Raw genomic sequence first — 12,222 nt, 5'->3', positions numbered from 1 at the left:
GCTTCGCAAGATTAGGTTAACAACTCTTAATGCCTTTTTGGCAATGCTGTTACAGTGAGCTCTGGGGCTTAGATTGTTTGAGATGAGTACTCCTAGGTCCTTGACAGAGTGAGGGTCTTCTATGAGGTCATATCCACCCAGCTTGTATTGTGTGTTCTGATTTTTTTTTTTTTTTTGCCAATGTGTAAGACAAAGCATTTGTTGGTTGAGATTTACTAAGATTTAGTTTTACTAAGTTTTATTAAGTTTTAGATTTTCCTAAGATTTACTAAGATTTAGTTTTTTACTAAGCAATGCCTTTCATATTCTTTAAGGGGTGACAGCAAAGTGATGCATGAGTGATCAGGGCTAGATATGTCTTTTGCTCCTTCATGAGAATCCTTCAACTTTGCTTTGTTGACACAGAATTTTTGATTCCACCCTTCTTGCTTGAAAGGCTTCCCAACGTACAACATTCCTGCAAACAATTCTCTCTTGTAATCCTTGGCTTACAACAGTTCATTTAGTGACTGTTCAAAGTTACAAGGGCACTGGAAAAAGTGACTTACAACCGTTTTTCACGCTTCCAACCTATTGTAGCATCCTCTTGGTCATGTGATCAAAATTCAGAAGCTTTTGGCAACTGACTCATAATTATGACGGCTGCAGTGTCCCGGGATCATGAGATCACCTTTGGCGACCGTCTGACAAGCAAAGTCAATAGGGAAGTCAGATTCACTTAACAACTGTGTAACTAATTTAACAACTGCTATGACTCACTTAACAACTGTGGCAAGAAAGGTAGTAAAATTCACTTAACAACTATTGTGCTTAGCAACAGAAATTTTTGGCTCAATTGTGGTTGTAAGTCGAGCAGAAGTTCAGTTGTGTCCACCCCCGAAGATGAGAACTAACCCAGTCTACTAAGCTTGTCTGTCTTTGTTCCTTTTCAAATTTTTTCTAGAATGATGATTGACAGGTATAGTAATGGGAGAAGATAGGAAAATGGCAGGAAGGTATACAAATGGAAGATGACAGATTCCGGATCTTTAAAAATAAGTACTTATAAAGTTGTACAGAATGCTGAATGCTAATGAAAGTTGTATCTGGAGGCGACCAAGTTCCTGTTTGGAGGTGTGTCTGTTTTCCAGTGTTCATTACCATCACATGGATGATTTTCCCTCTGCAACTTCCAAAATGTCATAAACTTCATTATAAATAGGATGCAGAGGTGGGATTCACATCATTTAACAACCGGTTCGCCTAGTGCAGAACCGAAAATGCGAGTGTGCAGCTTGTGCGCGGCTTCAAACAGCGATTTCCTGCATGTGGCTTCTAGCACACCTTCTCAGGCAGCTGCGGTGAGTAGAGCAGGCAAGGCATGGAAATCAGCTGGGCTACATGGGTGGGGCGAGCGAGCCAGAGAGTGAGATTAGTGGTAGGTTGCTCCCGGTTCGCACCGGTTCGCAAGAACCGGTAGTAAAAATTTGTAGTAGTTCGGAGAACCAGTAATAACATTGGATGGCCATGCTCCTGAACTGGTCCCCGGCCCAGTCACCGCTCGCTTACCCCACCCACCTCATCAGAGACTTTTTTTTTTTACTTTTAAAAGCATTTTTCTACAACCTCTTCGGCTGAAAAAATGCTTTTAAAAGTTTTAAAAAAAAGCCTCTGATGATTGTGTGGCTCAGCTGGGATCGTCAGAGGTTTTAAAAGCATTTTTTTCTGCAACTGAAGAGGTTGTAGGAAAAAAAATGCCTTTAAAAGCCTCTGGCAATCCCAGCTGAGTTGCCTGATCGTCAGAAGCTGTTAAAAGCATTTTTTTCTGCAACCTCTTAAGGTTGTAGAAAAAATGCTTAAAAAAAAAAGTTGGCCACGCCCACCCAGTCACATTACCCCCCACCAAGCCACGCCCACAAAATAAGCCACACCCACAGAACAGGTAGTAAAAAATTTTAGAACCCACACAGTATAGGATGGGATAGCGCTGGGGCAGGTGGGCAGGCACAGCCGGTGGTCGGAACTACCAGTTTGCTCAAACCAGTCTGAACCGGCAGCAGCCCACCTCTGAATAGTGTGGAAAGAGCTTGAATTAGGCCAGTGTGAATAGGGATTAATAGGTAAAATTGACAAAACTGTCTGTCCAAACTTTGAAATCCTTAATTTGTAAAAACCTGGGTTTAAATCTCCACATAATCAATCATGTTTGTGATTCTCTTTCTCTCTCCCTCCCTCTCCACCCCCCTTTCTTCCTCCCTCCCCCTCCCTTTTAACAAATAAATGCAGGCAAATACAATTCTGTTCTAAAAGTTCATCTTTATCAGAAATATATATAAAAGTGTGGCCATTAGTACAGGATTGAACCACTTTTTTTTAATTTATTTATTTATTATTTAAATTTGTATACCGCCCTTCTCCCGAAGGACTCAGGGCGGTGAACAGCCAAAATTTAAAACACATACAGTATAAAAATTAAAAAGAATTAAAACAGAATTAAATCAGTTTGGCTTCCCTAAATTTTTAAACCCTTTCCCCATAAAATAACCCATTAAAATTTTAAGCCAGCCCAGCTTGCTGGAATAAGAAGGTCTTTAACGCTCGGCGGAAAGTACGGAGGTCCGGGATCAGTTGTATTCCTGGGGGTAGCTCGTTCCAGAGGGCGGGTGCCCCCACAGAAGGCGGGTGCCCCCCCCCCACTTTTATGTGCATCACTCATACAATACAGGTTGAAAAGGAAAACGGCATTGATTTTATAGTTATGCCTCCCTATCTTGATCTTTTTTACTTTTTTGACTTCCTATAATTTAGTTCCCATTTTTTGTAATCTCGTAGATAAAAAGGAAATGGGAAAGGGAACAGTTTGATCAAATTGTGCAGCTTTATGTTGGGATTGTCATAGTGTATTTTATAAATTTTATGTCTTTCCTGTGCTATTTAATTGTTAATTACCCTTCGCTGTTTTACATTTTTATTTCCTTTGTCTTAAAAATCTTAAGACATTGTGAAGAAGCTGTCCACCCAGGCAGTTGTGACTGTTGAGTAGATGAAAAATAAAATAAATAAAACCTTCTCAATTAGTTGGCATAATTGGGGATCAATTAAAAGTAAAGATTAGTACCACCTGAAGCCTTTTTCAAACCCATTGACTTTCATAGAGATCTCGGCTCTCGCTGTCTCTTTTTCTTTAGTCTCTTAGAAGTTCTGAAGATGCTTATAATTATTTTGCCATGTCTGTGTTTGGTTTAAGGCCAGGGTGAAATACTACCGGTTCGGACAGGTTTGGCTGAACCGGTAGGGATGGTGGCGGGTGGTTCGGAGAACTGGTAGCAACAGCAGCGCGAGGCTCCATTCACCCGCCCGGTTGTCGTTACTTCCTGATTTTAACCAGGAAGTAACCTGTTTTTTACTCTCTGGGCATGTACAGAAGGGTTTGTGCATGCACAGAGGGTCCGCCCACACATATGATGCATGCACATGTGCACAGCACATACACTTCCAAACCAATAGGGAAGGTAAGTAGATTTCACCCCTGTTTAAGGCCCAGTATGTGGCTATTAGCCCCAAGAAGCTAGTTAGCAGATATTTGTGTGGGTGCATCAATCATAATGATAAAAATAATAACAGTAACAGAGTTGGAAGGGACCTTGGAGGTAATCTAGTCCAACCCCCTGCTTACACAAGAGACCTATACTAGGGATTCGAACCGCCAAACTGCCGACCTTTCTGATCGACAAGCTCAGCATCTTAACCACTGAGCCACCTTGCCAGGCTTAAAATGTTAGGTCGACTATGAAAGACAGGTGAAGGAGGATCCTTGGACCAAAACAAGGTCTTATAATTGTCATATAAGTATTATCTGCATAACATGGGTAGATTTACAGAGACATTCATCTTATCCTAATGGGATTTATGAAACTGCATTGGGGTACATGCTTACTCTGTGATACCCTATAGTTCAGGGGTGCCAAACTCGCAGCCCATGAGCCAGATGCATCACACGCTGGCCATGCCCACCCCGGTTTAGCAAAGGGGGAAAAAGTCACCATACATCACATGACGACAACGTGACGACGCGAGTTTGACACCCTTGAGGTTATACTGGAAACCATTGTAATCCTGGGCCATAGGCAAGGACCGGAGATTTGTGTAGCTGGACAAACCCAGTGACTTACAACTGGGGCAACTTTGAAAACATGAGATGAGACCTGTGAGCATTACAGAATCAGCAGGGAATTGGACTAGACCTGCAAGATCCCTCCTTATCCTTTAATTCTATGAAATTGATCATTAGCCAATCACAACTACCTATTTATTTGGTGGCCACACCTCCAAATGAAGAGCCTCTTTATTTATTTGAAGACAATGTGTCCAGGTGATATCCTGCATCCAGAAGCTTGCTTTCTCGGGAAGACAGATTATGTTTGAGACTAGTGATAGCTTTCCAGCATGCTAACTTCCTGTTTAATTGTTTCATTATTATTAAAAGAATGGGCAGAGAAAGGGACCCTCCTGGCTTCTCGGGCTGCAAAAAGACAGCAAAAGATCTGTGCTTTCAGGCTTGTAAGATTTTGTTAATGAAGCCTTACAATAAAATAGAATTAGCTCGTCTGGTCATGCTCCCTGTCTGGTCTACCTGGGAAGACTGACATCAATATTGCAAATCTGAAAGTGCAAATCTCCTACTGCCTCCTTTTACAGCCTCAGAAGCTAGGGAGGGTCCCTTCTGAACCTCTTTCTCCACCCATTATCTGCTGTGGGCTATGCGCTCTCTTATCTGGCTGTTCCCTAGGCAGCATTTCTTCCCACCATCTCTCAAGGTCTTTCTCATATGCCATTACAATATGCTATAAAACAGGAGTTATGCATTCATCACAGAAAGTTGGAGAAAAGCCTACCTTGAAGTGTAGGCAGATAGAACTTTGGAAGACATGTGGGGGTGGGAAGAATCGGGCGTCAGTAGGTGAATTCTTCATCTGTTTCTGTTTTTCTTTCAGGATCATCGAAACAAGCACGATTCAGCAGGAGAGGCTCCAGGCTATAGCGGTAAGTTGCTCATGCGTTGAATCATATTTGCACCGGCTTGTAATTATATTCTCCACATTTGCTTAATACTCAGTGCTAAGTACTTTCGGAACTTTTGAAACAAGTAAAGTATTATACCGTAGCTCTGAGCAGCTCTATTAGCTCTATTAGTATTAGCTTCCTGATGACTCAACTTTGGTTGAATGACAGGATAAACGTAGATAAGATAAGATAACCTTTATTGTCATTTTTTATGATGAGTACACTGGCGCACATTAAAAATGAAATTCTGTTGTGTGCTCTCAACAGAAAGTGTATATCTACCCATACCCATACATAACATACATATATACATGTTATATACATACACACACACACACACACAGACATATACTGTATATGTATGTATATATATATGTGTGTTGTGGCCTGTCAGCCACCAGCCCCTCCAGCAACCAAATCAGATGAGGAGGAGGTATGGGAGTCAGCATCAGGGCAACCTGAGAGCTCCGAGGGAGAAGAGGGAATGAAGCTGTCAGAGAGAGAGAGAGAGAGGCGGAGCCTGGGTCATCCGTCAGCCCTCAGATGGAGAGTCCCCAGGTCTGGAGGTGGCTGATGAGGAAGAGGAGGAACAGCTGGGTCCAGTGCCTGACGCACGGATGCGCAGAAGGCAGAGGAGAGGAGAGCACTGATGGAAAGAGGAAACTTGAGAGTTCACAAGGTTGATGCTATATGGGACAAAACTGTGACTGAATCTGGATGTTCTGCTTCGGATACCATGAAGCCTCCTCCCAGAAGGTAACAAGGAAAACAGGTTGTGAAGAGGATGTATAGCGTCCCAGATAATCCTGCAGTCTCTGCTCAAGCATCATTCATATGCCATGTCCTGGACAGAAGGAAGTGAACTACCAAATAATAACCAAAAGCCAACATGGGTTTGTCAAAAACAGATCATGCCAAATTAATCTTATTGCATTCTTGCATTCTTTGACAAAGTGACAAAATTAGTGGACCAGAGGAATGCTGTCGATATAATTTACTTGGACTTCAGTAAAGCATTTGATAAAGTAGACCATAACCTACTACTAGATAAAGTAGAAAAATCTGGGCTAGACAGATGGATTCATAACTGGCTGACCAACCGCACTCAATGTGTAGTCCTCAATGGAATTGCATCTACATGGAAGGAAGTATGCAGTGGAGTACCCCAGGGCTCTGTTTTAGACCCAGTACTCTTCAACATCTTCATCAATGACTTGGACGAGGTGATAAATGGGGAACTCATCAAATTTGCAGATGACACCAAGCTGGCAGGAATAGCCAACACTCCAGAAGATAGGCTCAAGATACAGAAGGACCCTGACAGACTTGAACATTGGGCGCTATCTAACAAAATGAAATTCAACAGTGAAAAAAGCAAGGTTCTACATTTAGGGAAGAAAAACCAAATGCACAGGTGGTGCATATGTGGTAACTTGCTCCATAATAGTAACTGTGAAAGGGATCTTGGAGTCCTAGTGGACAGCCATTTAGATATGAGCCAGCAGTGTGCAGCAGCTGCCAAAAAAGCCAACACAGCTCTGGACTGCATAAACAGAGGGATAGAATCAAGATCACGTGAAGTGTTAATTCCACTTTATAATGCCTTGGTAAGGCCACACTTGGAATGTTGCATTCAGTTTTGGTCGCCACGATGTAAAAAAGATGTTGAGACTTTAGAATGAGTGCAGAGAAAAGCAACAGAGATGATTAGGGGACTAGAGGCTAAAACATATGAAGAACGGTTGCAGGAATTGGTATGTCTAGTTTAATGAGGAGAAGGACTAGGGGAGACATGATAGCAGTGTTCCAATATCTCAGGGGTTGCCACAAAGAAGAGGGAGTCAAACTATTCTTCAAAGCACTTGAGGGTAGGACAAGAAGCAATGGGTGAAACTAATCAAGGAGAGAAGCAATTTAGAACTAAGGAGAAATTTCCTGACAGTTAGGACAATTAATAAGTGGAACAACTTGCCTGCAGAAGTTGTGAATGCCCCAACACTAGAAATTTTTAAGAAGATATTGGATAACCATTTGTCTGAAGTGGTGTAGGGTTTCCTGCCTGGGCAGGGGGTTGGACTAGAAGACCTCCAAGGTCCCTTCCAACTCTGTTATTCTATTCTATTCTACCAATGATCTTTTCTGCCATCCTCACCACTCTCTGCACCGCCTTCCTCTCTGAAGCAGTAATGCTTCCAAACCAGACAGTAATGCAATATGACAGGATGCTTTCGATCATCCTTCTATAGCACAGGTGTCAAACTCGATTTCATTGAGTGCCGCATCAGGGTTGTGTTTGACCTCAAGGGGCCAGGATGGGCGTGGCCAGCTCGACATCACTCGTGTCGGGGATGCCTGTGGGGTCCCGAGGGCTCTGCCAGCAAAAATGGGCTCCCGAGCTCCATTTCCAGCTGAGATGGCCTCCTGCAACCCTCTGCCAGTGAAAACGGAGCTCTCGAAGGCCACATGCGGCCCTCCCGAAATCCGTTTTCGCTGGCAGAGGCACCATGGGCTGGTCCTTTGCTGTTTCCAGGGTGGCCTCGTGGGCCAGATCTAAGCACCCAGATCTAAGGCCTTGAGTTTGACACCCCTGCTCTATAGAAAGTGATAAGGACAGGGGAAGGAAGGGGAACTTTTCTCATGCGAGGAAGAAAATGCAGGTGCTGCTGTGCCCGCTTCACCAGTGTCTCACTGTTGAGCGAACTTTTCACCAGTAAGAGCTGTGGAATGAGTTCCTGAGTGTACAGTTTGGATAGCCTAAAGCACTAAGATGGCAGGGCCAGGGCCTTAATATTACACTTGTGGAGTCAATTGACATAACTTCATCCCCAGAAAAAATGAAATTAAATTCAAACTGGAAGGGCAGTAGATTAAAACAATGCTTTAATTATCATTTGCCAGTGGAAAAAACATGCCAGAAGGCTGTCTGGTTGTTCTATCGAATTAATAATTGTCAATTAGAAACAGAAAACAAGCTGGCTGGATGATTGATCTCTATTTTGACAGCAAACAGGGAAGATGTGCAGTTTGTAGCAAATGAGCATGCCCAGTACCATTGCTACATAAGTCCCACCCTGCAGCAGGGTCAAATGAAGGAGGGACTTGTACGGTGATGTCAATGACGTGTAGAGTTTTCCATAACTTGTTGGGTTTTGCTGCAAGATTCTTTGGTGTTAGATATTGTGTATTAATGATGAGGTTAATGTAGGAGAAGATCAGGCGGAGCTGGGAGGCGGAGTTAAATGCATCATCAATTTAGAATCTTTGTGTTGCTACAAGAGATCCAAGTCCAGCCCCCCCTTGAATTCTGTTTGTTGCAATATTTTCAGGATCAGACTCAATAAAGATAATAGAAGTTAAAGCTTTAAATATATTTCTTTTTAATTATGATAGGCATTCTATATTCACTGAATATTCAAGGTAGAAGCGACGAGAATGGTGAGGGTGGCTCCTTATATATACAAGGGGTGGAGCTAGGAATGGGAGTGGTAAGTTATGAATACATTAAAGTCCAAAGAATAAGTTAACCTCTGATGTTCCATATATACATTATTTACACATTGGAGAATAAGGCATTTACATCTGACAAATCCCCCTCTAAATGCCGGTTCGTTATACAACACCAATTACATTCTGATTCAGGACAATATAATACATATAATTTAGAAGTTAAATATTTGTGTTGTTTAGAAGGTAAGGGTTTTGTTAATATGTCAGCTAATTGTTCAGAAGTATCGCAATGTATTGCTTTAATGAATCCGTCTTGAGACAGTTGTCTCACATGCTTAAACTTTATATCAATATGCCTGGACCTTTGTCCAATTGCATCGGATCTGGATATTTCAATGGCCGCTTTATTGTCTTCATGCATAATAAATGGTAAGGTGGGTTTCTTCCAAACATCAGTGATCAGATCATTGAACCATACAAGGTTATTTGCAGCCTTGGACAAACAAACATATTCCGCTTCTGTAGTAGAAGTGGCTACTAGTTCTTGTTTACCAGTATACCAGTAAACTGGACAATCATTCAATAGAAAAACATAACCAGAAGTACTCTTTCTGCATGATGTATCACCAGCCCAATCTGCATCAGCATAACAAGTAATTTTTGGTTCTCTGTCATTATTGGGTTCCAACATTAAACAAAAATCTAATGTACCCTTCAGATATCTTAGAATTCTTTTGACAGCTTCCCAATGATACAAGGTTGGTTTACTAACATATCTTGACAATAGATTGAGAGGTAATGCAATATCTGGCCTAGTCCAATTAGATATATAAAGGAGTGAACCTATAACTGATCTGTAAAATGTGTTGTCTTTAAACTCAGGGGAAGATTCATCAGCGTTTCTAAGGAAATCAGTTTGCATAGGGGTGTCACAGGTTTTAGCATTATTTAAGTTACATTTGTTTAGGAGTTCGATGATTTTATCTTTCTGTGTAAGTTTGAATCCCCTTTTAGTTTTGTTAATTTGCACACCAAGGTATTTATTCACTTTACCCAGAGATTTCAGTGAGAAGTGTTCATTTAACTTATTTACAAAGATTTCCCTGCTCTCTTTATGCTTTCCAATGTATAAAATATCGTCCACGTAAATTAATACAAATTCAATATGATCATTACTCTTTTTTACAAAGAAACAGTTATCAGCAGTGGTGGCGTTGAAATCCATGGTCTTAAGTACTTTTACCAAGCAATCGTACCATCTTTTGCCGGATTGCTTTAATCCGTACAGACTCTTATTTAATAACCAAATTTCGTTCTTATTAGTGTATTGACTGTGTGGTGCTCTTACATATATTTCCTTATCTAATTTTGCATGTAAGTATGCGGTCTGTATGTCATATTGGAATACGTCCAGATTGAGTGCAGATGCTACTACAAGGGCTGTTTTGACACTCTCTGTTCTCACTGTGGGTGAATATGTATCAGTATAGTCTTCTGGATATTTTTGTGCATAGCCTTGTGCAACTAGTCTAGCCTTGTATAAGGTATTGCCTCCTTCTAAGTTCTTAATTTTATAAATCCACCTGGTACCTATAATTGTTTTATCCTTAGGTGCGATCGCAGGTGTGAATACATTTAATCCTTGTAAACTTTCCATCTCTTTTTCCATAGCTAGTTCCCATTTTTCTCTTTCTTCATGTGGAAGTTTCAATACTTCTTCATATGTATTAGGTGTTATTTGTTCTCCATTCATATGCATTATGTAATCTTTGTATTTATTTGGTATTTGGTTTCTATTGTTTCTAATAGTTCTTTCAGGCTTGCTATGGTTATCATGCAAATATCTAGCTTCCTTTTTTGTTAATGTGTCTGTCTTTATTTTATGCTGACTATTAGTCCAAGTTTTGGTTTTGTTCTTACTTTTGTTAATATTTTGATTTTCTGTTGTTCCTTCCTCGCAAGATATCGTATCTTTACATTTATTAGGAAATATTTCATTAAGGTGCAATTTTGACCAATTGGCCTGTTCATGGAACACAGCTGTTCTGGATACTATAAATTTGTTATTACTATCAATAAATCTGTACCCTTTGGTTCCAGTTTCGTATCCCATGAATCTTAATCTCCTGGATACGTTTTCTCCCTTTCTCCTCAATTGTTTAGGTATGTGTACGTCTGCAGTGACTCCAAATATGTGCATGTGTGATAATTTGGGTTTTCTATTGTACATCACCTCATATGGTGTCTTATTCACAATACTGGACCAGGTTCTATTTTGAGTGTAATTCGAATAATGTAATGCCTCTGACCAAAATTGTTTGCCTAAACCAGCATCCTCTAATGTGCACCTAATCATGGTTTGTAGTGTGGAATTTTTCCTCTCTGCAACTCCATTTTGAAATGCAGAAAAAGGATTGGACGTGAAATGTAACATTCCTCTATCCTTTAACCATTGGGAGAATTCTTTAGACATGAACTCACATCCCCTATCTGTCATAATTTGCTTTATTCTGATATTATGTTGTGTTTCTATACGTTTGTAGAATTCCTTAAATTTCTGAAATGTTTCATCCTTGTGCTTTAATGTGTAAACAAAACCATATCGGCTGTAGTCATCCACTATTGTTAGGAAGTAACGTTTTCTATAGGTAATTGAGGGACTTAATGGACCAACTAAGTCCATATGTACCAAATCAAAAATATTGTTAGTTGATCTGTTAGATTTTTTTGGTCTGGGACTGGTTTTTAGTTTGGTGGACTTACATACTGAGCATTCCAAATAATTTTCACAATTTTTTATTTTGACACCTTCTGCGTGTTCAGTCATTTTTTGTACTACAGGAAAGCTTGCATGTCCTAACTTCCTGTGTAAGATGTGAGCACACTCATCATGAATTGGTTTACCTATTTTTGGTTTCTTTTCCTTGTATGTGTTTTTGTGATCATGAGTTATTCTACACTCATCATTGTCACTGTTACTGACATTTTCATCATCTGCTTCAATACAATCTTCCATATTTGAATCAATGTTATGTAAACATCTTTCTTTAGTTATCAGATAGGGTAGACCTCCTTTTATCATTACAGTACCTACATTTGTTTTGTTCTTTTCTATAGTTGCTTTCCCCTTTGAGAAAACTATATTGATATCAGATTCTCTGCTTAATTTTATGGCACTTAGTATGTTGTGAGGTATTTCTGGGATTAATAATACCCCCTCTATTTTCCCTAGACCAGGCAAGGTCACATTTCCTTTGCCTAGTACTTGAACCTTTTCTTGATTAGCTACCTTTATCACAAACTTATCTTCTATAAATGAAGATAATATACTTTTGTTGTTGGTGGTGTGATTTGTTGCACCAGAATCAATAAGCCAATTGTTATTCTCATCCTGCTGTGTTCTGGTGCTGTCTTGTTTATTTAGCCCATTCAGTGACCCAGATTTCCTCTCTTTTGAATTTTCTCTACCCCCTCTACCTTCTTTGTAATTTGGTGGGCTTCTATATTTGTGTCTATCTGTGGAAGATTGTCTGTAATTATATTTGCTCCTATATTCTGGTCTATGTCTCTCTCTTGAGACTTTGGGGCAGTCTCTTCTACTATGTTCCCTGGATCCACAATTGTAACATCTAAAGGCCTCATTATGTTTATCTTGAAAGACTACTTTCCTAAAAGGTTTGTGGTCTGTTTGGTTACTGGATCGATTTTTTCTTGAATTGTCTTCTGCTATCA

At 40.3% G+C, this 12,222-nt stretch overlaps 1 protein-coding gene across 5 annotated transcripts in view; it reads left to right on the top strand.

The window, feature by feature from the left end:
• Positions 1-12,222, top strand: part of PALM (paralemmin) — a 100,734-nt gene that overhangs the window by 36,385 nt on the left and 52,127 nt on the right. For all 5 annotated transcript variants that reach the window (XM_034437650.3, XM_087894335.1, XM_034437648.3 and 2 more), the window contains exon 2: positions 4,974-5,022. In XM_034437650.3, coding sequence (XP_034293541.1) covers positions 4,974-5,022 — 49 coding nt within the window. The remainder of the gene's footprint in view (positions 1-4,973; positions 5,023-12,222) is intronic.

This window comes from Pantherophis guttatus, chromosome 1, assembly GCF_059756535.1.
Source record: "Pantherophis guttatus breed Tessera chromosome 1, ASM5975653v1, whole genome shotgun sequence".
Lineage (NCBI taxonomy): Eukaryota > Metazoa > Chordata > Lepidosauria > Squamata > Colubridae > Pantherophis > Pantherophis guttatus.
The sequence above is the reverse complement of the archived record's forward strand: the minus strand, read 5'-3'. Positions and strand labels throughout refer to the sequence as shown.